The sequence below is a fragment of the Urocampus carinirostris genome, chromosome 6 (genome assembly GCF_059441175.1).
Source record: "Urocampus carinirostris isolate Australia breed hairy pipefish chromosome 6, RoL_Ucar_1.0, whole genome shotgun sequence".
NCBI lineage: Eukaryota > Metazoa > Chordata > Actinopteri > Syngnathiformes > Syngnathidae > Urocampus > Urocampus carinirostris.
Window position 1 is genome coordinate 1,377,831 of NC_142354.1, and position 26,898 is coordinate 1,404,728.

At 40.5% G+C, this 26,898-nt stretch overlaps 2 protein-coding genes across 2 annotated transcripts in view; one reads left to right on the forward strand and one right to left on the reverse strand.

The window, feature by feature from the left end:
* nicn1 (nicolin 1) overlaps window positions 1-3,638 on the forward strand; it is a 43,099-nt gene extending 39,461 nt beyond the window's left edge. Inside the window, exon 7 of the mRNA XM_088337416.1 lies at window positions 3,250-3,638. Within this exon, the coding sequence (XP_088193542.1) occupies window positions 3,250-3,372 (123 nt within the window). The 3' untranslated portion in view covers window positions 3,373-3,638. The remainder of the gene's footprint in view (window positions 1-3,249) is intronic.
* The window catches only part of rnf123 (ring finger protein 123), an 89,492-nt gene that overhangs the window by 10,244 nt on the left and 52,350 nt on the right, over window positions 1-26,898 (reverse strand). The window contains exons 23-38 of the mRNA XM_088337411.1: window positions 25,619-25,808; window positions 22,541-22,686; window positions 20,866-20,949; window positions 20,687-20,794; window positions 20,434-20,611; window positions 19,575-19,649; window positions 18,562-18,649; window positions 17,344-17,431; window positions 13,804-13,888; window positions 11,707-11,846; window positions 11,583-11,639; window positions 8,848-8,979; window positions 8,695-8,770; window positions 8,537-8,621; window positions 3,017-3,204; window positions 2,834-2,928 (exon numbers count right to left, since the gene is read on the reverse strand). Coding sequence (XP_088193537.1) covers window positions 2,834-2,928; window positions 3,017-3,204; window positions 8,537-8,621; window positions 8,695-8,770; window positions 8,848-8,979; window positions 11,583-11,639; window positions 11,707-11,846; window positions 13,804-13,888; window positions 17,344-17,431; window positions 18,562-18,649; window positions 19,575-19,649; window positions 20,434-20,611; window positions 20,687-20,794; window positions 20,866-20,949; window positions 22,541-22,686; window positions 25,619-25,808 — 1,815 coding nt within the window. The remainder of the gene's footprint in view (window positions 1-2,833; window positions 2,929-3,016; window positions 3,205-8,536; window positions 8,622-8,694; window positions 8,771-8,847; window positions 8,980-11,582; window positions 11,640-11,706; window positions 11,847-13,803; window positions 13,889-17,343; window positions 17,432-18,561; window positions 18,650-19,574; window positions 19,650-20,433; window positions 20,612-20,686; window positions 20,795-20,865; window positions 20,950-22,540; window positions 22,687-25,618; window positions 25,809-26,898) is intronic.

The following is a 26,898-nucleotide window of genomic DNA, read 5'->3' on the forward strand; positions in this document are numbered from 1 at the left end:
TGTTTGTAAAATATAAGGCTGCACCACATCGCCAGACTCAATTCCATTCATTTACAAAAAACCTTGTCAAATGGGTTTCTAGAGCCATTTTAGTTTCAACTATTCATGTAGCAAGTGACCACACTGTATATGGTCACTTCAGAAGACATTAAACTAGATGAATAACTTTAACATTGGATTTTTTTTTATATTTTTCATACAAGATTCTTTTTTTTTTTTTTAGCCTAGACTAGTGATTGACTAAATATGGTTGTGTATATATATATTTCATATTTATATATATATATCACAGTGAAGAAAATAATTATTTGAACACACTGCTAATTTGCCATTTTTTCCACTTAGAAATCATGGAGGGGTCTGAAATTTTCAAATTTCATCCCAAAATCAAAATGCATGATTTTTTAAAAGATTTATTCGTGTGATATAGCTGCAAATAAGTATTTGAACATAAGAAAAATGAATGATAATATCTGACTACAAAACTTTCTCCCATGACTCCACCAGCCCATCCAAATGGTCATACGCAAACTTATGACAGGCCTTAACATGTGCTGGTTTAAGCAGGGGAATCTTTTGTGCCATGCATGATTTCAAATCATGACGTCTTAGTGTATTACCTACAGAAACCTTGGAAACGGTCGTCCCAGCTCTTTTCAGGTCATTGACCAACTCCTGTCGTGTAGTTCCGGGCTGATTCCTCACCTTTCTTAGAATCATTGAGACCCCACTTGAATGGGGCTCCAATCCAATTGAGATTGACAGTCGTGTTTAGCTTCTTCCATTTTCTAATGATTACTCCAACAGTGGACCTTTTTTCACCAAGCCGCTAGGCAATTGGTCCGTAGCCCTTTCCAGCGTTGTGGAGGTGTACAATTTTATCTACGGCGTCTTTGGACAGCTCTTTGGTCTTTGTCATGTTACAAGTTAAAAGTCTTAATGATTTTATGGGGTGGACAGGTGTCTTTATGCAGCCAACAACCTTAAACAGGTGCATCTGATTTAGGATGATACATAGAGCGCAGGTGGACTTCTAATGGATTTTTCTGTGTCAGAATTCTGGATGATTACACAGGTGCTCAGATAGTTATTTGCAGCTGTATCACATAAATCAATGGTTTAAAAAATCATGCATTGTGATTTCTGGATTTTTATTTATATTTCATCTCTCTCACAGTAGACATGCACCTCTAATGAAAATTTCAGACCCCTCAATGATTTCTAAGTGGGAGAAAAAGCCAAATAGCAGGGTGTTCAAATACTTATTTTCTTCACTGTGTATATATATATATATATATATATATATATATATATATATATATATAATTTTTTTTTTCTTCACTGTATGTATATATATTAGTATATATGGTTACCGTATTTTCCGCACTATAGGGCGCACCGGGTTATAGGGCGCACCCCCAAAAAATAGTTTTTGGTCCTATATCTTCCATAGATAAGGCGCGCCGGATTATAAGGCGCTACAATGGGAACGTCGACAAAACAGTCAGATGATTCAGTCAAACTGATTACCCCCTTAACATTCCCAAAGCTTGCAAAGAAGCAAATACGTGTCGTAGACACGTGCGGATGGCGGTGTCCGTACGATGTCACTCAAATGCATAATTTCAAATATCATTCGGAAGGTTAAAGTCTTGGGATTCAAGAAATGCCAACCGTTTCTATTTTCTTTTTCGCTCGCAACTTTACTGTGCATATGACAATAAACACTTGGAATTGAGTTTAATTCACTCAACTCATCACAGCAACATCAAGATCGTTCTAAAACAAGATACCGGGAAAATATAAAGCCGCATAGCTCACCTAAGTTCTCACGTTCAACAATGATACGCAATCATGGTCTTCTTACAACCGTGAGTGTAGTAAATCCAGGAGAGTAAAATGTTTACAAATACAGACTAATGAAACATGTTTCTTTATGGCGTAGTTTAGCAAGCTTGCTATTCAGTCATCTTTTTCGGCCAATTGCAGGTTTTTTTTTGGCCCTTTAGCCTATCCGAGGCTCCGAATAACTTCAGCCAATAGCGATCGATTTAACGGATGATTGACACATCTTTTTCGGCCAATTGCAGGGTTTGTATTGGCCCTCTAGCCAATCCGAGGCTCCGAAAAACTTTAGCCAATAGCGATCGTTTCAAATGATGATTGACACATTGGTTAGCCAATGAAACGCCGGTATATAAATCCCAGCATACACCGCGGACTACTCCACGTTCGGGGGAAAATCGAGTCGGCGGCTGTTGCGTAAGTTGCGAGACCTTGCAATTTAATATTGAGCCATATATAAGGCGCACTGTATTATAAGGCGCATGGTCAGCTTTTGAAAAAAATTAAGGCTTTTAGGTGCGCCTTATAGTGCGGAAAATACGGTAATCATTTATTGAATTAGCACAATAAAAAAAACGTTTTAAAAAATAATGACACAAGTTTCAAAAAGAAAGTCTTTAAATATCCCCTTAACACTGATTTTGAATTGTAAAATGTTTTTTTTCATAGAGTTTCATATAGTGTTTTAAAATTTCAGTGCAGTTGCTTGTAACCTAATGTATCATTGTTTATAAATTGTTGTTTCACTAAATTTTTTGTTTGAGAAAAAAAGAAACTTTTTTTAAAAAAATAATTCTCTGAAACAGCACGTGTTGACATTGACAAAAACGTTACCCACATTAATTTCGCTTGTAAAATGTTGTGATCTGTTTTCAATATACATCCATTGCATTAACAGGGACGTTGACTAGACCGACATGGCTGCCACGAAGCCACGCTAGTTAGCAGGCTGCCACAGCGCGCTAACGTATCCTAGTCTTCTATTGACCTGTGTGCTGGTGGCCGCCTGCTGTGATTCTCTGGCGAGGAAAACCAGCATACTTTCAACCTTCAGCTTCTCCTCCTTGCTGATGTATTCGCTGTCTGCAAACCACAAAAAGCAAAAAAAAAAAAACTAGCCAAGGACAGCAAAAAAAAAATTAAAAAAAGAGTATTTCTTTCAACAACTCACACGCGTTGAAGGAGAAATGTCTGCGTTCTGGGGGGCCAGCAGGAAGTGTTGCAGGGGTATTGGAGAAGGAAGAAATGCGCATGGTGGGCCCAGGTCCTGATGGCTCGCCAGCCTCACTGAGTAAGTGCTGGATTGAATGAAGCTGGAAGCACGGGTCCGATAGCAGCACGCACGCTGCACGGCGCATCCTGACAAGCAACAGGATTTATATGTTTTTTTTTCCTTCTTTACAGGGTTCGTACAACATTTTCATCGCCAGATTCAAGCATTTTTCAAGCACTTTGAAGGCCAATTTTTCCAGTACATTCAAACAAAGAACTCCATTGCCAATCAAAAGAACGTTTATTTTTGGTTGACGTTGATGTCCAAAATAAAGTTGCTACCTTGCTGCAGCACATATTTTGTGCTATTTTAAGATGTTCAAAACTATGATCTACGATCTTTTTGTGTTGATGGGCTGCTGTAAACTGACATGAGTTCTGCCATTCTGATTTTACAAAGCACGTGCAGCTTTAAAATGCTACACTTGTTTACAAACACTGAAAGGGCTCTTTACGGAGGACAAAACAATGTATTGTACCTAAAAAAGCAGGAAAAATAGCTAAATTTGGACTCTTTTTAATTATATTGATTACTCCAAAGAAAAGCGCATTCTATCTTTTAATCTTAGAGACGCCAGGTCTTTAGCTTAAAACACACTTCTATTTTATAGCATATGAATAACCTATATTTTATGTTGACCATATCTGTGTATTATTTGCCCTCATGTAGGTTTTAGATCAGGTAATGGTGTCATAATAGTCTGTGGTTTGCAATAATCTGTGGTCTGTGCAGCCTTTTGAGACTCTTTGTGATTAAGGGCTATACAAATAAACATGACTTAATTTGACTTTTATTTATATATTTATAGCGTGTTTTTCAGGGGATCTGCGTCTAAGTTGGCTGAAATGGAATTGTAAAAAGTTGTTTTTTCTGTATTTTATCATTCATTTATAGAACTGAAGAGTTATTTTTAAATTTTTATCTTGTTTTGTATTTTTAGGGATTTTATGCCATTGTTTGACTTCAAATCTGTTCAGTGGGTAAAAAGCTACAATGAAGAAAATAAATATTTGATCACTCTGCTTTTTTGCTTTTTCTCCCACTTAGATATCATGGGGGGTCTGAAAATGTCATTGTAGGTGCATATCCACTGTGAGAGAGATAAACTAAAAAGAAAAATCCAGAAATCACAATGCACGATTTGTGAGATACAGTTGCAAATAAGTATTAACACCTGGGTATCATCTAGAATTCTGACCCTGAAAGATCCGTTAGTCCGCCCATTAGAAGTCCTCCAGCACTCCATGTATTATTTTGAATCAGATGCACCTATTTGAGGTTGTTAGCTGCATACGGACACCTGTCTACCACGTACAATCAGTAGATAGATAGATAGATAGATAGATAGATACTTTGTTCATCCCCGAAGGGAAATTCACATTTCCAGCAGCATCCAAGTAAGACTAACTTGTAACATGGCCGAGACCAAAGAGCTGTCCAAAGATACCAGAAACAAAATTGTACACCTCCACAAGGCTGAAAGGGCTACAGAGTAATTGCCAAGCAGCTTGGTGAAAAAAGGTCTACTGTTGGAGCAATCATTAGGAAACGGAAGAAGCTAAACACGATGGTAAATCTCAATTGGAGTGGAGCCCTATGCAAGATATCACCTGGTGGGGTCTCAATGATTCTAAAAAAGGTTAGGAATCAGCCCAGAACTACGCGACAGGAGCTGGTCAATGACCTGAAAAGAGCTGGGACGACCGTTTCCAAGGTTACTGTAGGTAACGCACTAAGACGTCATGATTTGAAATCATGCATGGCATGAAAGATTCCCCTGCTTAAACCAGCACATGTCAAGGCCCGTCTTAAGTTTGCATATGACCATTTGGATGATACAGAGCAGAGGATTCATGGGAGAAAGTTTTGTGGTCAGATGAGACGAAAACTGAACTTTTTTTGGTCATAATTCCACTAAGTGCGTTAGGAGGAAGACGAATGAAGAGTACCGTATTTTCCGCACTATAAGGCGTTCGGGGTTATAGGGCGCACCCTGAAAGATAGTTTTTGGTCCTATTTTTGACATACATAAGACGCACCGGATTATAAGGCGCTACAATGGGAACGTCGACAAAACAGTCAGATAGTTCAGTCCAACTTATTACCCCCTTAACATTCCGAAAGCTTGCAAAGAGAACATGTGCGGATGCGGTGTCCGTACGATGTCACTCAAATGCATCGTTCCATCATTCGGAAGGTTAAAGTCTTGGGATTCAAGAAATGCCAACCGTTCCTTTGTATCTATTTTCTTTTTCGCTCGCAACTTTACTGTGCATATGACAATAAACACTTGGAATTGAGTTTAATTTAAAAATAGACACTCCATTCCATCCATTATCTGCACCTCTTATCACAGAAACATCGAGTTCAGTCTGAAACAAGATACAGGGACAATATAAAACCCGGAGTAGCTCACCGAAGTCGTTGTGTTCATAATAATGTGCAGCCAATGTCCTCTTATATCCGTGAGGGTAGTATATCCAAGAGAATACAATATTTACAAATACAGAATAGAAAAAAATGCTTTCTCTATGCAGTCAGCCACATGCTATACACATTCATCTTTTTCGGCCAATTGCAGGCTTTGTTTGCCGTTCAAGCCAATGCCAGCCTGTAAATCAGGGGTCGGGAACCTTTTTGACTCAAAGAGCCATAAAAGCAAAAAATATTAATTTTATTTTGGGAAAGAGCCACACCATATATTATGAGACAAATTTACTAAATTGCTAAACCCGCGCCCCAGACAAAAGCTTAGTCTTCAGCACATTTATTTTTGATGATTTGATAAAAATTATGAAAAGAGAATAATGCCAGAGCCCCTGTCCCAAATTCAACAGACCACTTTAAACTTGTCTCTTTCTTGCAATTACTCAAGATCGGTTAAACTCCTTTTGACCCTTTTTTTCATACATATTGGTTTCAAAACCAGATGCAAGCATTTATTTTGTAAAAACGTCACAACATTCTGAGAATAGGGAGCCTTATGTGCTTACCTTTGGCGAGAGATGGGAGGGAATGCTTGTACTTTTTGCATAGCTCCACCCATCCCTCCCACTCACCCAATCAAATGACTAAGTTCTCTTCCGGTGTTTTGGCGTATTTACAGTTCTGTGGATTCATCATAAAGTATCTGAACACTGAACACAGATTATATAGTGAACTTTTAAATAAAGGATTCTTTAGCGTTGTACAGCCAAAACGATTTTTTTCCCCCCCTTTTTTTGTGTGACACCTTGACTGTAAATTGTAGTGAAAAACGTGCCCTATATATACTGCGAAGTGTTTCCTTCGCATTTAGCTTTGGTTTGGTTTTACGTGTACCTGAATAGGATAGACAATCCCGGTTTTGAACAAGATGGAGAAATTTTGCATGCAATCAAATTGGTCTCTGAGCCACAGAAACTCATAGAAAGAGCCATATATGGCTCGCGAGCCATAGGTTCCCGACCCCTGCTGTAAATGATAAAAAGGATCCGCCCCTTGACCTCCGAATAACTTTAGCCAATAGTGATCGATTCAAATGATGATTGACACATCTTTTTTGGCCAATTGCAGGCTTTGTTTGCCGTTTAAGCCAATGCCAGCCTGTAAATGATAAAAAGGATCCGCCCCTTGACCTCCGAATAACTTTAGCCAATAGTGATCGATTCAAATGATGATTGACACATCTTTTTCGGCCAATTCCAGGCTTTGTTTGCCGTTCAAGCCAATGCCAGCCTGGAAATGATAAAAAGGATCCGCCCCTTGACCTCCGAATAACTTTAGCCAATAGTGATCGATTCAAATGATGATTGACACATCTTTTTCGGCCAATTGCAGGCTTTGTTTGCCGTTCAAGCCAATGCCAGCCTGTAAATGATAAAAAGGATCCGCCACTTGACCTCCGAATAACTTTAGCCAATAGTGATCGATTCAAATGACGATTGACACATTGGTTAGCCAATGAAACGCCGGTAAATAAATCCCAGCATACACCGCGTACTACTTGGCGTTCGGGGGAAAATCTAGTCGGCGGCTGCAAGTTAGTTGGAAAACTTTGCAATTTTAAAATTGATCCATAAATAAGGCGCACTGTATTATAAGGCGCATGGTCAGCTTTTGAAAAAAATAAAGGCTTTTAGGTGCGCCTTATAGTGCGGAAAATACGGTACAATCCGAAGAACACCATGCATGGGGGGGTGGTAGAATCATGCTTTGGGGGTGTTTTTCTGCACATGGGACAGGACGAGTGCACTGCATTAAAGAGGGGATGACTGGGGCCGTATATTGTGAGATTTTGCTGAACAACCTCCTTCCCTCAGTCAGAGCATTGAAGATGGGTCGTGGCCGGGTCTTCCAACACAACAACGACCCGAAGCACACAGCCAGGAAAACCAAGGAGTGGCCTCGTAAGAAGCATTAAAAGGTTCAAGTATGGCCCAGCCAGTCTCCAGATCTGAACCCAATCGAAAATCTTTGGAGGGAGCGCAAACTTCGTGTTTCTTAGCGACAGCCCAGAAACCTGACTGATCTACAGAATATCTGTGTGGAGGAGTGGGCCAAGATCCCTCCTGCAGTGTGTGCAAATCTGGTGAAAGACTACAGGAAACGTTTGACCTCTGTAATAGCAAACAAAGGCTACTGTACCAAATATTAACATTTTCTCAGGTGTTCAAATACTTGTTTTCAAACACCTGAAAAAAAGAATGGGCTGCTGTTCAAATACTTGTGTTCAAACACCAGTGTCAAATACTATTTTCTTCATTGTAAATTTGCTTTGTAATTTATATTTCTTTTCTAGATCTGCAAATATTTTAATGTATATTTCACTTGTTTTTCAGTGATCCCCAGGAAAACATGTGAAATGACTACAAAATAATTTGGTGCATAATGTTTTATTATTATTAATATATCAATTAAAAAATAATCTTAAAAGCGTTAGGGAGCTGAGCCAAAAGAGCCGGTTTTCTAAACAGAGCTGTCTTGGATGTGTCCAGTAGGCGGCGGTGATGCTTCACATGACAACAGAATAATGACAAGCCACCAGAGCAGGCGTGTTGGCATCATTTCCCTTTTAAAAAAAATAAAAATAAAATAAATCTTAAATTATTGCATGGTTCATCGTCAGACGGCCAAGAAACATGGCATTTGCAACAATTTCAAGCATTCATTTTCAAGCACTTCAAAATTCAAGCATTTTCCTGACCTGACCTGAAAACATAATAAAATTAATCATGTATTTTTTTTTTTGCTGGTGCGGCAAACTCTGGAGAGACTTATAGTCCAGAAAATATGGTACTTTTTACACAGACCGTTGACGTTATCGTATTATTAAAGGAAAACTCATGCCCCTGAGAATGTTTGCTCATGGTACTGACATATGCAATACAGCTCAATTAAAAATAAAAAAAATAAAGAAACAGAGTCCATGTGACTCACCCGTGCCGGTCGCCATCAACAAGAAGTCTCACAAGGATACCAGTTACAGCCACCAGAATTGGATAGTGGTCTACGCTCTCCAAACCTCAAACACAAAATAGCAACAATAGTCAAGGAAACAACACGTGCACTATGCACGTCAGGTTTCATGAGTCTACCTGGCAGTCGTAGGTTCACCACGCGGTCAAAGAGATTTTTCTCGGCCGTTACTCGATTTAACACCTGATTCAGCAACTATAGTGGACCACAACCACACGTTCACAACTTGGCCAAAGTACCTCTGCGGCAGCGACCGTGGGGTAGGGGCTCACCTGAGCCAAGCGGCGCAACAGCAGCTCAGCAGACGGACGCGACCAGTCCAGGAAGATCTCCGGCACCAGCGTGACCGTCATCTCCAGGACCCTGAGCAGGCTGACTGATAGGTCAAAACAAGTGGCGCACACCTGCAACACCAAAACATGTTTCATAGGCCATCAGACATTGTTTTACAACTTATTTTTTATTGTGCTTTTTTTCTTTTTGAACACACAACAGACGGAAGACAACAAATTTGAAATACTGCAATGTTGGGGAATATCACCCATGATCAAGTCATTTTTAAACTAAAGTTTTCATTGTCCCGGGGTCGGCAACCTGCAGGTCATGTGGCTCTCTAAGCGCTGTGGAGTGGCTCCCTGGCACTTTTCCAAAAATGTTTACAAATTTAACAAAATGGAGGAGGAAAATATATATTTTTTTTAACATGATTTCTGTAGAGAACAAACAAGACACAAACTAACGTTTTCCAACGCTCTAAAAATGTGTAGAACAAATATTACATAACAAACACTAGGTGTTGCTACGCAACTATGAGACGAGAGGCAAATTAGCTACTTCGCTTTTTTTCTTTCTTCCCCATGTTACCTGTGGTAGATCTGAGCAGAGCGCAACCTCCACCCCTTTTAAGCGCCAGCGTCAAAATTGAATTCTGCACCACAAATTTCAACACAGAATTCACATTTAACGGGTAAGAGCACATTGCTGTCACAAGCACTTTTATAGTACCTAAGTGGCCGTATTTTGTAAGTTATTTCTGATTTTTGTCAGGAAATATTTTGAAGACACTTGTGGATATCATTTATCTTATGTTCCTCAGGCCAGAGGATAGCTGCTTTTAGTATTTAAAGAGAGAGGGAAGAGGAGGATGCTGTGTTTTACCCTTGCACTGACTTCTTTGACATTTGCACAAAAATCAAACTTAAACTGCACTAATATGATTTGATTTACTTTCCCTTATCAAAAGGCTGCTATTTTGTTTTTAAAAATGCATGGTAAATTGAATTGCATTTTTTTGTTGCGCAGATTAGGGGCATGCTAAGCACTTTCCATTTTGTTTCTAGTACCCTAAAAATGAAAATTACACCAAAAATTGGATTTCTTTATTGCATTTCACAAATCTCATCAAATAAATGAAATGTACTGTAATTCATTAATATTGTTATGACGCTAAACTTATGGAGGTATTCTACAATAGAGTAGTCATGTGGTACATCATTTTTCTCAGGATGTGCTGCATTAAATGTAGTCATATGGCTCTTTTAAATTTTGAGTTGCCTACCCCTGTTATAGTATATCTATGTTTCCTGTATTTTTATTTGAAACATGGTCCTCTCCATTACAAATAATTTCTACACTGTGCACACACACTAATCCACAATGGGGAGCTCTTGTTTGTAACTTAGACTTGTCATTACTTTTTGCCTGCTGACAGAAGAACTTTTACCATGCACAGAGACCCTGCTCTACTTTGCGCCTTGGCTATCGCTGGTTAACTCCTTTGCTTTGATTTTTAATTGAATTGTCTTTATCATCACTGATAAACGTATTGTGCATAGTGTTTCTGATAGGCAGCAGACAGCGAGGACAGATTAGGGAGGATGCTCTGTGTTGGGCAGGTGTAACTGCGATAGGCTTGTATGTGCTGTCAGTCAGACGATTTAGGCATGCTAGTCAACGTTTCCGGATAAAAAACTGGGATGGGCCGGCAGCATTTCCGGCCTACCGCTTCGCTAGGCTAACACCCGAAGCTAGCGCGCAACCAGCCATACATCTAGGGGGCTTTATAGTCCATGACGGTGTGGCAAGTGTCCAAATGTTCCAATATCTGTGTGGGGATCGGTAGGTGATAAAGCCCAGACATCACAGTGATGGACAGGGCGTTCGTGTTAAAGTAAGTAGGGGCTCTTGGCTCATACTTGAAGCTGCGCATGCTTTGACAAATGTCCACCAATTTCATTTTATTTTTTGATAATGACAATAAAACCATTTTTTCAACTGCAATTATGTTTCGTGTGTTATTATTTGTAGATTTATAGTTGTTACAAACATATACAGTGGGACCTCGCTACTTCGCACTTCAACGTTCGCGGATTCAGAGCATCGCGGGCCTTAAAAATAATAATAAAATAAAAGAATTTAAAAACAATTTTTTTTTTTTTTTAAGCATTTTTGAAGGGGCGTCGCTACTTTGTGGTTCCATGTTCGTGGGTTCAGAGCTTCGAAGGTCTAAAAAATAATATTAATAATATAAAATAATTAACAAAAAAAAAGTTCTGTTTTTTTTTTTTTAAAGCATTTTTGAAGGGGCGTCGATACTTCGCAGAATTTCACTTTTCGCGGGTGGTTTTGGTCCCCATTAACCGGGTCTAAAAAAATAATAATAATTTTAAAAAATAATAAAAGGTGCGCGGATTTTCACTTATCGCGGGTGGTTTTGGTCCCCATTAACCGCAATAACCGAGGTCCCACTGTACTCTCAGTCGGTAATGACTTCATCTCAAGGTAAGTTTGCCCCATCCCTTGTGCAAAGAAATGCTAATTATTACGATTCAAATTAAAAGGTACAAAAGCTATCCTCAGCCAAGAGATATTGGTGTAAATCACACACAGAGAAAAGTGTCTTGAGTGAAAAACGCATTCAGTTTCACAAGACTGGCAACACAAGATAGCAGCCCACAAACCAGTGTCCAATTGTTTATAATGATTTCATAAACAATTCAATGGTTACCTTTAGCTGACGTGTGTCAACAAAGTTTCTTTCTGGCCGCTCAGCTGCCTGCTGGATCTGCAAGAAGAATGACAGCAAAAATCAGAAAATGGCCGGATGGATGATGTGTCGTGTTCATTGGTACCTCCTGAATCATGCCAATGAACTCAGAGAAAGCCCAGTTCAGCTGATTGAGGACGCTGTTGAGAAACGAAGCAGCCATGTCTTTATCAGTACTCAGCAGCTGGGCCATGTGTCTCTGGAGAAGCAGCGAGGGACACGGCTCTGGAAAACAGTGAGCCCATAGGTCAGGCATAACTGCAAATTGCAAAACAACTCAAAACTAAGAATTATTACACTCGCCCAGGACGGGAGCCTTTGGTGAGGAAGAAACCAGCCAGTCGAAGTTTGTGGTAAAACCTTAATATATCGCAAGACTTACATTTCTGTTTGTTCAGGGTTCCCCTAGGATTTTTCCATTAAAATTTAAGACAGACTTTGTAAGACCTTTTCAGGAATGAAATTTAAGACCAATCTCGCACCTAATCTGGCAGAGTCATGACGGACCCCAGGGGCAAATGCCACTCATGACAATAGGGTCTATGAATCTCCATCGCGTTCCAAAGAAGCAGGGAAGGTATTTCAGAGGTTTGGTTTGGTTTGGTTTGCAAGGGCGGCCGGACCGCACTGGCCGCGCCTAGGCCTGGAATTAGGGTATAGACCGATCCAGGCGCTGAGGCAAGAGGATGGGACCCAGCACAAGGCTCCGGTTTTTCTTCAGGGAAAGCAGCAGAATGCGATGGACCCGGGGGGCCTAGTGAAACCGCACGCTCCTGGTCATCTTAGGCTGCGGGTGGGCATGGAGGCGGGTGACTGTGTGTGCGGGGGTGAACTGGCCCCGTCCGCAACGACGGAGCAACACACCGCTGCAACTGGTTCGGGTGTCAGCTGGGTGACCCTTCCCACTTATTCTCTGGTACAGCCAGAATGGGCTAAACCTTTACTTTCCAGTCACAAAGTTAATCCAACAACGACAGCAAGACTGATTGTATGTATAGCGCCAATATAACGCTGAATTTCAGAAAACGCGGAAATCTGGATTTTCCAACCGACACATGTATCAGTCAGAGATCGATAAAGTTGGAGAAAATTAAAAATTATTTTAAGATAAACCTTTGTTAGTTGATTTATTATTCAGTTAAAAGCTCTATCGTACAGATAAGACAGGGAAAATTTAAGACAAACGAGAGTTAAATTTAAGACAAGTAAAAAAAAAAAATTCATTAAGACATTTTGAAGTTTTTAAGACCTTGGGGGAACCCTGTTGTTACAGTAATGTGGTATTTTTAGAAATCACGTGTGAACTGCAAGGCGGTGAACTTAGTGCGGTGATCGAGAACTGTGTAGGGAGATGATGTTGCTACAAATACAGTGGAACCTCGGTTTTCGAACACCTATCAGTTCGAACAAATCGGAGTCCGACCAAAAATTGAGAAATTCTTGCTTCGCTGTTCGGTCAAAAAGTCGGAGTTCGAACGCCGGTAATGCGTGAGTGCGTACGCTAGGGTGCGATGCTGAGGGGAGTACGGGTGTAGGTCACTCTTTTCGTGACCAACTGTTATCGCGTGCAGACGTGCTTCGTTTTGCTTTTAATACAGGTGTAGGAAGTGTTTTAGCCCCTAATTATGCATCCAAAGAAAGTCAGTGCAAGCAGCAAAGTTGCTACAGGTGAAAAAAGAAAAGTAGTGCATACAACTATTGCATTTAAGAAAGAAATAATAGCAAAATATAAAGGTGTGCGAGTGTCTGATCTTGCTAGGGAATACCCCACTGTCCACCTGCACCTTCTGCTGACCACCACAAAGGTAAGAAATCCTATTCATAATTCTTTTCATTATCCTTTTTTTAAATTTTTTACACGTTCATGTTAGCGTAATCTTTCGTACGGAAGATTACGATAACGCGAACGTACGATTAGCCTGGGTCAGCTTTATTTTTATGTTAAACATTCAAGGTAAACATTCAGGGTGTTGGAACGGATTAAAAGGATTTACATTATTTTTAATGGGAAAAATGATTTCGGTGATCGAACAAATCGGTTTTCGAACAGGGTTCTGGAACGGATTATTGTTGAGAACCAAGGTTCCACTATATACCCCCCTATCCAGCTACAAAATTAGTTACAAACAACAGATGCATCGGCGCACAAAGCAGCGATAGCTTTAAAAAGAGTGTCACTTACTTTGGAGACTGGGCAGGTTGGCATCCTCAGGTTTGGTCTTAAGGAGGTGGGGAAGGCGTGTGTACCTATAGCCAAAACCACAGCCCTGTAACACAAGCACACCACAAAACACTTCAGGGCTCCAAAACCTTTTGGCGCCTTGTTAAAATTAACGAGGCATCAAATGAGATAGCAGTAACAAATATATATATATATATATATATATATATATGTTTTTTTTTTCTTATATAGATTATTGGTTATTTACAGGCAAATACGGATTATGTGATATGACAAAGAAGTTCAAATGATTACTAGTGCAAACTATGACAGTTCAGTGCAGGTATGAGTTAAGTATTGTGACACGATTAGGGAAGAAGCTGTCTTTATGTCTGTTTGTTTTGGCTCGTATGGATTTGTATCGCCTGCAAGAGGGTAGCAGGTTGAAGAGATGTAAGCCAAGGTGAGTAATGACCTCTGTGATACCTTTTGCATTTTCTTTCGTGCCTCTGCGATAAAATAACAATAAGCTGCACCGTATTTAAAGCCACAGTGTTTAAAATGTAGCAAAAAAGTAGCGGCTTTTAGGCCAAAATTTCCAGTATGTATCAAGTACAAAATCAATTGCAACAGACCCACTATTGTTAGAAACAGTCTGTAATGAAAGCACACAGTATATTTTGTCCCTCTTTGTTTAATCTTGAAGCCTATAACTCATTCAGTGCCATAGCGTATGGATACGTTTTCAGAAGTACTGCGTTTTGAGTACCAAAATGTAAAAATATGTTTTTTTTTTGTTTTTTTTTTTTTTTTTTAAATATTCCAAAAGTTTTGGCACATCTCTTCTGCTAGTATCAAGTCTTTGGGAATAACAGTATGATAAATCACCACTACATGTCAGGAGTTGATTTAATAGAATAGAATAGAATAGAATCTACCTTTATTGTCATTGTTACAAAATGGATTAACATATTCATCTCATCTCATCTCATCAGCCGTACCGCTTATCCTCATTAGGGTCGCGGGGGGGCTGGAGCCCATCCCAGCCATCTCCGGGCAGTGGGCAGGGGACACCCTGAACTGGTTGCCAGCCAATCGCAGGGCACACAGGGACAGACAACTCATTCGCTCATTCACACCTAGGGACAATTTGGACCGGCCAATTCACCTGAAATGCATGTTTTTGGAACGTGGGAGGAAACCGGAGTGCCCGGAGGAAACCCACGCAAGCACGGGGAGAACATACAAACTCCGCACAGGAAGTCTGGATTAACATATTGCGTCAAAGAAATTCGGCACGACACTCCAGTTTCACACATTCACAGTGAGGTAAAAAGCCAAGAAGATAAAGGAACAGAGAAGATAAGGTTATAAAACAAGGAGAATAAGGCTATAGTTATAATTTACATGATATTTACACAAGAAATGTCGGCATGTAGGATGTTACATACAGTTGGTATCGTAATACAGTTGGTATCATAAGGGTTGTGGGATTTTGCATTTGGTGCAAAGTCATCATAGTGCAAAAAAAATAGTCAACATATGCATTGGTGCAAACAGAGTCATCATAGTGCAGAAAAAAAAAATTGGTCCACACTGCGCAAGGTGAGCAGTAAACATAGTGCAGTCAACATGTGCAAGAACATAGACATGAGTACCATTTTACATTTGTGTGAGGGAGTGTTTTTGCAAGTTTTTCAGTTTTTTTGTGCGGTGTCTGTTTTGAGCAGTAAACAAACATTGTGCAGTCAACATGTGCAATAACATAGACGTGAGTACCATTTTACATTCGTGTGAGGTAGTGTTTTTGCAAGAGTTTTTCAGTTTTTTGTGCGGTGTCTGTTTAGGGTGGTAATGGCTGTGGGGAAGAAACTGTCTCTGAGTCTGTTTGTTTTTGCTTTGTGTGACCTGTAGCGCTTGCCGGAAGGCAGCAGGTTGAAGAGGTGGTGGTCGGGGTGAGAAAAGTCCTTGATGATGTTTTCTGCTCTGCTGAGGTAGCAAGAGCAGGCAATGTCCTCCAGACTGGGCAGAGAGCAACTGACGATTTTCTGGGCTGTTTTGATGACCCTCTGTAGCGTTTTCCTGTCTGCTGCTGTGCACCCAGCATGCCACACCGTAATGCAGTATGTTAGAATGCTCTCCACTGTGGCTTTGTAAAAGGACACCTGCAGCTGTTGTTTTAGATATTTTTTTTCTGAGCACTCTCAGGAAATGCAGTCGCTGCTGGGCCTTCCCTACCACCGCTCTGGTATTTGCAGACCAGGAGAGGTCGTCGGAGATGTGCACACCCAGAAATTTGAAGGAGTGGACTCTCTCTACACAGTCTCCTTTTATGATGAGTGCTTCTGGAATCCTGCCATTCCTTCTGAAGTCCAGTATCAGTTCTTTTGTTTTTGTGTTGATCAGTATGAGTTTTCCGAACACCACGTTGAAAGTGACTCCACCTCATCCCTGTATGCCGCCTCGTCCCCTTCAGAGATGAGGCCGATCAAGGTGGTATCGTCGGTGAACTTAATGATAGTGTTTGTGGGGTGGGTCGGTGAGCAGTCGGAGCTGTAGAGGGTAAAAAGCAGGGGGCTCAGTGCACAACTTTGGGGGGGAGCCAGTGTTCAGCGTTAGGGTGGGAGATCAAATATTTGTCAACACTTAGTGCCTAGTTTCGTTCCTTAATCCATGGTATGAGACAGTATTGAAGTGTGTAGGCCCCGGCCCAAATGCAGAGTATGAGTAGTGTAGTGATAATAGCGAAGATATAAGCATAGACTGTTAACGCTTCAAAGCTTTATTCTTTCTAAAAAAGATGACAAAGTAAATTACCTGAATCATGTGATCACCTCACCAGAAACATGGGGAGCTGAAAGGTTCAGTGTTCTTGCAATGAAATAAAAGTTTTAAAGGAAAGTGCCCTTGTGTTTATCGAAAGCATTGTTTTTTATCGAAAGCATTGTTTGGATATTGTAGGCATAAAAAAATGTACATAAAATAAAGCACTGAAATGCCCCCAATAAGCAGGTCGGCGCCTTGCATGGCTGCATGGCCGCTATTGGAGTGAGAGTGTGTGTGTGAATGGGTAAGTATAAGGCACATTGTAAAACGCTTTGGGAGGTCTTCATTGACTTGAAAAGCGCTATATAAATGCAGACCATTTAACAAATGAAAGTTCAGCTTGAAATGCATCCTCTCATAAAACGCCGTTTTTCTCAGAGGTTTTCTTGGAAATGAGTATTTTTAGGAAACTAAGGTATGTTTCACTGTTGTTTACTAAACAATGGTAAAAGCTTCAACCATTCTTTTTTTTTTGAATGAAAGATGAGCGTTCAAGATGTATTTTTATGTGTCCTATGCCTATATAGCTACAGAGTCAAAAATGAGTCAAAATGGCAATAAATGTGCGGAAAATTGACTTCCAATTTAAGAGAAACGTCTGGCACTTAAAAATTAAGGAAGTTTCACTCTGAGGTAAGAAATTTGCATCCAGCCCAACCAGAGGATGGGCTAACAGACCGTCGACAGCTGTAGATCCAAGAAACAATGGAAGGCGAGAAGGAAGCTCGGCCTTACCCTCCATAGCCGGACTAGGATCCAATTGGTCTGTGCCCAAGGTCTCTGCTCGTAGGGGGCCAGCAAGTTTTTCATCATGGCCATGCGTCTATAAGCACAACCAAACTTTATGACTGGGAAATGTTGCCCTAAGATAAAATCACAATTACCTTAATGAAACAATAAACTGCACAACCGTCAAAACAAATTTAAAGAAAGTATTATTGCAAGAAAAAAATCTGTTTTGGGAAAAAAAGTTCAGACAGAGTAGATGATTTTAAATCAGTTTTAAAATAAATGTTAGAGGTAAGATCGGGCCTAAAAAAATCAGCCTGACCCGACCGAGTTATGGGTATATAAACCCAAACCCACCCAAACCCAACAGATTAACTTGATTTGATTAACGAGATAAAAGTATACCCGAAGCTTTAATTTTCCACCAAAGGAAACACAAAGCTCTACTCCGGCTGTGCGTACTTCAGCGCCTAACTGTGCGTTTCAGCTGAACTACACAGATTGGGGTTCACTTATTGCAGAGTCCCTCAAATCATGGGTGCAGCACCAAAATGAACGGATTGGCACTGGAGCGCACATCCCGCGACGTGCAGCGAACGAAAGTCAAACTGAACAAAATAACACAGAAAGAAAATCAAATTCTGCAAATTACAAGCTGCATGTAGTAAAAGATTTGGCAAAAAAGCAGAATTAAAGTTTGTCAAGCTTGTAAACTATTTGCAAGAAGCAGAAATGACATCTGACGTGAGGGAGGAGGAAGCCGCACGTCTTTTACCCCAACACCGGGGAGGAAAATTTATTTGGATTTAGTTATTTGAAGTTAAACTGATAGTTTGATAATCATTTTTTAATCTAAATAATTACTTAATTAAAAGTAAGTGCATGCTGTGTAGATCTTCCATGAAGGGGAAAAAAATCGAGAGAGAGAAGCCCGACCGGCTTGACTTAATGATTGACATTTTAAGCCCAAACCAGGCCTGAAATTGGGCCCGGGCCTAAGATCTTGAAGAATGTATACCTCATTGCTTGTGCAAAGATACCTAACATTTAATATAATATAGTATAACATATCATAACATGCACCATAACCTTTCATAACCTTGATTTTACAATTTTAAATAAAGGAATAATTATCCAAATTGATTTTTGGCCAGCCTTACCACAACAACAAAACAAACTGGTGAACGACACGACGGAATCCGAATGCCTGAGCACAGAACTTACTGGTCTTCGGGGATCTTCTCCACCGCTTTAAGAGATTGTGGATAACAGACGTAACTGGCCAGTGCCTGCATCAACGCGTCCTTTATGTCTACCAGACAAAACGGTTACACATTAATCATGCCATCAGATGCACTCTAGCCTTTTTAGCAATTTACCTATGGCTAAGCCCTGTTTTAAACACGATGAGCCAATTACAGTGGGCATACCAGACTCCATACACACGGACAAGCTCTGCTGGCATTTCCAGTCAATTGCATTGCAGTATGTCAGTTTTCGAGTTTATATTGTGTGTTTCTTCTTACATTTCAAACCTTAAAATGCTCAAACGGTGTGCATGGGGTACATGCAAATCTAATACGAGGTATCCTGAGAGGCTCGCAATAGAGGTAATATTTACCCGATTTAGCCAAGACTAAATCGAGAAAAGTATCTTTAGTCAAAGTTATGCGTTGACCAGAGTACCAACTCAATGTGGATTAAGTTAATAAGGATGTCTGCATCTGTTCTAAGTAAAGCCAACATAGTATTTGAGGCAACACTTTGTCACCATGATGGAGAGAAAAAAGGCTTTCCCTGGGAAAATATGTAGCTTAAACTTTGAATGGATGAAGCTTTTAATCGATCTTCTCAACAATTAAATCATGAATATTAGTCTCCAATGCATAGTTCTGGCCTTTTTAGCGAGGATATGTGATTTAGCTGGGCCCCAAAAGCATCAATTGCCTCCTGCCAAATGTCTTCCCCTTGACACTTGTCATAGCTCTCTTTACAGAATGTTAAATGTTTGTCAATGTGAGTAAAGGGGGCTTGGCTTAGCCATAGCTCAACGACTGGGGCACACTCCTGTGGCCATGCAACTATCATGGTGCAAAAAGAGGGTAAATAAATCAGAAAATGCTTGATTGACCTTTTTTTATTCGCATGTGCTCCCACCAAAGAGTGGTGGGCACTCTTAGCATTACACATGTTGAGAACAAAGTTGGTTTAAACAGAACTGTGTGTGTTCACGTCACCTGTTCCAACGATGCGCGGATCAGCAAAGTGTTTGGCAAGAATGGCCGCCAGCCGAGTCAAAGTTTCTTCGTAACCTGTGAGGACAAAAAATTGGGTAAAGCAGCTTACAAAATACTGGACCAAAATGCACATTGGCACCAAACATGTACAGGCAAAGGAGTTGCACCAAAACAACTTATTGTACTTGCTATCGTTATCTTCTAGCTGAAATTATCGTTGCACTACTTTTGTTGCGCGTGCTAGTACGTAAAATTTTTAGATGCACTCGAACAAAGTCTGAAACAGACCAAAACAGAAAACGAAAGTACTGCATTTACAAAAAGCAGAAAAATGAGCCAAACTTGGATTCATTTTAATAATATTTATACTAATAATATTTTAATCTTAAGAGACTGCAGATCTTTTGCTTTTGTTTGACCTATTTTAGTTTATATTTTTTGTGTGTTTTTCCCAGAGAATCTGTGTCTAAATTGGTTAAAATAGAATTATAAAAAAAAAATCTAAGGACCTGTGTGGGAGCCAAAATAAATTGTTTTATAAATATAGCTGTCCTCTAGGGTGCGACTAGTAGAGGAAGGTAGCTTCACATGACGATGCCATAATGACAAGCCACCAGAACAGGCGTTTCAGCGTCATTTTCCTGCACCTCATTTTAAAATATTTTTATTTGTTTATTACTATATAGAGTCAGACTGTCAAGAAACATGGCAATGGGACAAATTTCAAGCATTTACAAGCACTTCACCCAAAATGTAAGCATCTTCATATCCAGCAAAACAAAATTCAAGCATTTTCCATGATTTCAAGCACCCGTACAATCCCTGAATAATGCATGCTCGGGTGGTGAGCGTGTGCTACCTGGCAGCTGGTCCATGCTGCTGGTTGGACTAAAGTAGTTCTTGAGGGCACTATAGGCGTACATGGCCACATTGAGGTAAAACTCGGGCATGAAGGCAAACAGCGAACCGGTGCGGTCGGCGTGCTCGATAGTGCTGATGCATACACGCTCCAACCAGTACACGTCCAGCATCTTCTCCTGTGTGCAAAACATGGCCAACTTCTCTTCTGGAACACTAACACGTATGTACACACACACACACACAGCACCAACCTTTGAGTAGATGGTGGCATTAATCCAGGCTAGCCTCCTGCTGAGGTGATTCAACTTCTCCGCAAAAACCTTCCGACTCTTGTGAAGTTCTTCTAAAATGTCTGACCTCTGTGACAGCAAGCACACCGCAAATGGAAAAGGAAAGGTGGAGTCATGAGCACGGCCTGCAGTCCACTTACTCTTGATGGGCATCGAGCGATTTTCTCGTCCGTGTCTTTGAGGGCTTCCGCGTACTCGAGGACGTCGTCAGCGACCACCACCATCTGCGCGTGAGTCAAAAGTGTCTGTCAATAGCACCACACATCTGCATAAATAACATGCACTCTGCAATGCTGTATTGAAGGAAATATTTGCCAGATAAAATTTATATTGCCAAGACCCTGCTTACTTAATAGTTTCAAAAACTTTACAAGCAAAATTTCTAGTGATGTATATAAACTGTTCCTGAACGCGAATACTGTCCCTGGTGGTAAAATCGTTTTCAATACTGAAGAGAATTTATATATTTTGCTCGTCTCTAAAAACAACAACCACAACGCCTCCCTCGCCGCGCGCCTGCCTTTTCTCTATTTACGTACGTTTTTTGTATGTATTTACATATGTTTTATGTGTTTTACGTAGGTTTGGAGGGTTTACATACGCTTTGGTGCGTTTTTACGTACATTTTGGAGCGTGTTCACGTAATTTTTTGTGCGAGCTTGAACATGTTTTTGAACGTTTTTACGTATGTTTTTGTGCTTGTTTATGTCCGTGTTATTTCATGATATAATTTACTGTTTATTTTTGTTGCACTTCAAGTGTAAGATAAATCTGTACAATAAATATTACAAGGTTCTTTAACAAAACCCCCTGACTGTTCTTCTCTATTCAACTGATTTGAACACTGCTCGGAAAATTTCAAATTCTTTGACATACGTCTTTTTAAATTATGGGAAATAGTTACTTCCCTGGAAACTAGTTACTTTTTCTATAGAGTAATTCAGTTTGGAAGAAATAGTGAGAAACTATAGCTAATTACTTTTTAAAGTAAAGTGCGCAACACGGTATAGTAATATAAACAAGCCAAGTGAGCCTGATTAAAACTGCTACAGTATATAATTTTTAAAAAATAGTGCTAATGCTAACTATACTTAAAGGTGGGGTGCGGGATTTCAAAAGTATCTTACTCTCTGCTACCAATTCCTGGCTAAAAGTCATTATTGCAGCCTTAGATTGCCTGTTTACGATGTGCGTACAAGTACATTGAATAGTCGCGCTTGAATATACTCTTTTTTTTTTTTTTTTTTTAAATCTAGTTGGGGTTTGACAATTCTAGAGCCAGGCCTTACTTTTACACTTTTTCTTGCTCCACTGACAAATAAAACTAAGGAAAAAACCTGCAGGGACAAACATGATGTATCTTTCAAGACTCCCCACACCCTATTTTCATAAACCTATTGTCTTCCGCTCCAAACAGTTCTAATAAAAGTACGGTAAGATTAAAGATCGACGCAAAGGGCTCTGAACTGAGTTGAGCATTGTTAACGCATACCCAGTAGAGAAAACGCAGGCGTGTGGCAGGGAAAACATGGGTGGTTGTTCTAAGAGACAACTAAAATCACCCTTCCTACTCACAAATAAAATGTGAAAATTTGTATTCATTTTGGGCTCGGTCCCTCAAATTATGTTAATCCATCCGGCTCGGGCTGGTTTGGGCTTTTATGCATGCGGGCCGTGTCAGGCTGGATTATTTAGGGTTGATTTTTACAGTCAACAAAAACAGCTTTGAACAAGCAATGAACAAACTTCATTGCTCAAAGCTTAAAACGGGGACTTGCAAAAGATAATCGATGAAGCTGACAAACGTTGAAATACCTTTCCCAGTTGCTGATGTACACAAAGGTTGTACATCATGACTATCCCATCGGTAATCTCCAAAAGCGATTTGTCTGCCACGGGTCGGTACGATTGGTCAACGGGTTGCCCCAGCAACAAACTGCCCTTCTCGTGGCTACCCTCAACTAAGAAGGGAAAGACAAAAAAAAAAAAAAAAAGAATCAACTTAGGTTTGGTTTGACCACTTAAAAATTGGACAGGATATGCGTTTTTGTGGCGTTTCACACAATTTGCTGAGGCGAAGCAAGGCCACATCAAATCTACTAAGTCATGTAACTCGTTAGGAACATAGAAAATAGTACTGTAAATTCCTTAACCACAGGCTGCTAATTTTTTGCTACATTTTAAACACTGCGGCTTTAAACATGGTGTGGCTTGTTCTTTTTTTTTGTGGCAGCACTGGGGAAAACGGTGAGCTGCTCTTTTCCATAATACAACATGATCTGAAAACATGTGACAAGCATACAACTCAGAGCAGAATTGAAAACAACGAAACGGAAAACGATATTAGGTGTGCGGGGGCGGTGTTGGTGTTCCTCGGCCAAAGGCATCCACCCCAAATTCCCCATGTGCTTGAGGCCACGTGTGTGCCAGACTTAAAATGAAAGAAACTAAATTGAATAAGTATATTTCTATGGCTGTTTAAGCCTGACGCTTAAAAATCCAGAGTGGCTTGTACAAAGAAAAATGGAGTCATGTCATTAAATTTAAGCATGTGACTTTTGATTTGGTGAGCTCTGGAGTCTGGAATTTACGGTAATAATAAGGCATTTCATATATATATATATACATATATATATAAAGCTTTTCCAGTGACTGCACTAGTTATTAACTCACATATTCACACTTTGTTGGCAGTAAGCAACACACATAGCCACAGATGCCCTAGAACAGAAGACTAAAGGGAGCGTGCCTGCCAGTTCACACCGACGACCCCTCAGTGGTTCTTCACTAGTAGGGCTGGCATGGAGAACTTTTTTCAACCTCACAGAATAAGGTGCAATACATTAGAGTGCAGTGGTGTTCTCATTTTATTTTATAATTAGCCGACATATTGAGTATAGCACAGAGTAAGAGCATTGAGTTTGAGGTGTTAACACAAATTAGAGTAGACGCTCAAGTGAACCCATCAAAAATATTTACAGTGAATAAAAGAAGTATTTGAACACCATGCTATTTTGCTATTCCTCCCACTTAGAAATTATGGAGGGGTGTGAAATTTTTATTGTAGGTACAAGTCCACTGTGAGAGAGATAAAATAAAATGAAAAATCCAGAAATCACAATGCATAATTTTTTAACAATTTATGTGATACAGCTGCAAACAACTATTTGAACACCTGTGTAATCATCTAGAATTCTGACTCTGAAAGACCTGTTAGTCCAACCATTAGTAGTCCACCTGCACACCATGTATCATCCGGAATCAGATGCACCTGTTTGTGGTCGTTAGGTGCATAAAGACACTTGTTCACCCCATACAATCAGTAAGACTTTAACTTGTAACATGGCGAAGACCAAAGAGCTGTCCAAAGACACCAGAAACAAAATTGTACACCTCCACAAGGCTGGAAAGGGCTACAGAGTAGCAGCTAGGTGAAAAAAGGTCCACTGACATACAATCATTAGAAAATGGAAGAAGCTAAACAGGACAGTCAATCTCAATCAGAGTGGAGCCCCATGCAAGATATACCCTTGTGAGGTCTCAATGATTCTAAGGCGTTGGTCAATGACCTGAAAAGAGCTGGGACCACCGTCTCCGAGGTTACTGTAGGTAATACACTAAAACGTCATGATTTGAAATCATGCATGGCACGAAAGGTTCCCCTGCTTAAACCAACACATGTCAAGGCCTGTTATAAGTTTGCATATGACCATTTGGATAACACAGAGGAGTTAAGGGAGAAAGTTTTGTGGTCAGATAAGACCAAAATAAAAATTTTTGGTCATAATTCCACTAAGTGTTTGGAGGAAGAAGAATGAAGAGTACAATCAGAAGAACACCATCCCTACTGTGAAGCATGGGGGTGGTGGCATAATGCTTTGGGGGGCTTTTTCTGCACATGGGACAGGACAAGTGCACTGCATTAAAAAGAGGATGAATGGGGCTGCGTATTGTGAGATTTCGGGGAACAAGATCCTTCCCTCAGTTAGAGCATTGAAGATCGGTCGAGGCAGGGTCTTACAACACGACAAAGGACCGAAGCTTACAGCCAGGAAAACCAAGGAGTGGCTACGCAAGAAGCATAATAAGGTTCTAGCATGGCCCAGCCAGTGTCCAGACCTGAACCCAATCAAAAATCTTTAGAGGGAGCTCAAACTCCGTGTTTCTCTGCAACAGCCCAGAAACCTGATCTAGAGAAGATCTGAGGGGAGGAGTGGGCCAAGATCCCTCCTGCAGCGTGTGCAAAACTGGTAAAAGACTACTGGAAACATATGACCTCTGTAATAGTAAACAAAAGTTAGACAGTACCAAATATTAACATTCATTTTCTCAGGTGTTCAAATACTTATTTGCAGTTATAATGACACAAATAAATCATTAAAAAAATCATGCATTGTGATTTCTGGATTTTTATTTTTAGTTCATCTCTCTCACAGTGGACATGCACCTATGATGAAAATTTCAGACCCCTCCATGATTTCTAATTGGGTGAAATAGCAAAATAGTAGGGTGTTCAAATACTTATTTTTTTCATTGTAACACAGATGTGGAGACAGGCGAAGAAAGACGGGTTAAAGAGACAAACTAAAGTCTCTTCTCTAAAACTAAGACTAGAGGTGGCGCAAGACCGAAAACAATTGAAAAGCACTGGATGGCCACCGGATAATGCACCTTTCATTCTTCAGGGTGAGAAGCACTGAAGGAAAGGTTGTAAAGTGTATTACCCGAGGAAACAACACATGACTTGTGGAAAGCTGGACTCAAACATACAACCCTCAAGTTACAGGACTCTATCCCACCAAGCCACAGCCCGCACAAAGATAAAAACAAAGGTTTTCCCCTTCCACAGTCAGCACAAAAATAGGAGCATAGGTTTTCCCCGTCATTACTTACTGTCTTCTTCAGTGCGATGCTCCATGGCTAGGGTTCGTACTTTGACCTTCTCAGCCTGGCTCAGGGGTCGCCTGGGGGTCATGAGGCTGACAGATGCAGAACTCAGGAAGCGGTTGGCACGACCCAGGGTAGGCGAGCTCAGCCACCCAGGCCGAACTGGAGCACCACTCGCTGACGTCCCGGCCGGCCTCTGGGGCACAAAAAAACATTAGAGGCCAAACTTTGTAAAAAATATTTATTTAAGTGGTGACTTTTAAAGGTGCAGGGCGTAGTTTGAGGTGTCCTTAGAAAGTTTAAAATTAAATATTTTCTTTATTGAGTATGTGTTCACAATGCCTAACGTCATACTTTTTTTTCACCATGCCAATTTTTTTATCATCGGTGTTCCAGCCACAAACCGCATCATGCTGAAGGAAGAAGGCGGCGCGTTTGTTTTCAGAGTACAGTAAGACCTCGGTTATTGCGGTAAATGGGGACCAAAACCACCCGCGCTAAGTGAAAATCCGCGAAGTAGCGTCGAACCCCCCCCCCCCCCCCAAAAAAAAAAAAAATTCTTTGGGGGGGGGGGGACCCGGTTAATGAGGACCAAAACCACCCACAAAAAGTGAAAACCTTTGCAGTACACTCCCCCTGTATAAACAAAATTTAACTTACACCTTACAATAAGTTCTTTTAAGCGTCCAGTAGTTGATAAAAAGACCTGTGCAGTACGATGAGGTAATAACGATGAATGACTGCACAGGGGCAGGAAGAGCTTTACTGCTCCTCGGATGACTGCGACGACGATGCAGGAGAAGCTGCAGGAGGCGTCGTAATGGATGCAGGAGGTGGCGTAGTGGCTATAGGGGGATCTTCTGTTGTTTTTTTGAGCGTAAGAAACATCGTTTTTGGGAGTTGTGAACGTTGTGAACGTTCTGCTCTTCCTTCTTTATGTAGCGTACCGTGGATTCGTTAAGGCCATATTGTCGGGCTACATTAGCATAGCTATTTCCCGCTTTCAATTTGTCCAGCAAACTCACTTTTTCGGTAATTGATAGCATCTTTCGCTTCTTCTTAGGTTCACAAGCGTCACCAAGGGATGAAGGGCGTTTAGGAGCCATCACGAGGACTTCACAAAACTTTAAAAATCACCGTGAGACAAAGGCTAACTACAATAATGGCGAGAAGCGTACTGTATTGTGCTGTACGTATAAGTAAACGCACGAGATATGCGTGGCATACAGTTTTGAATGGGCCAATTGGGAGTAGAGTATTCAGCGAGTGCTGGCCAATGAGCTTGC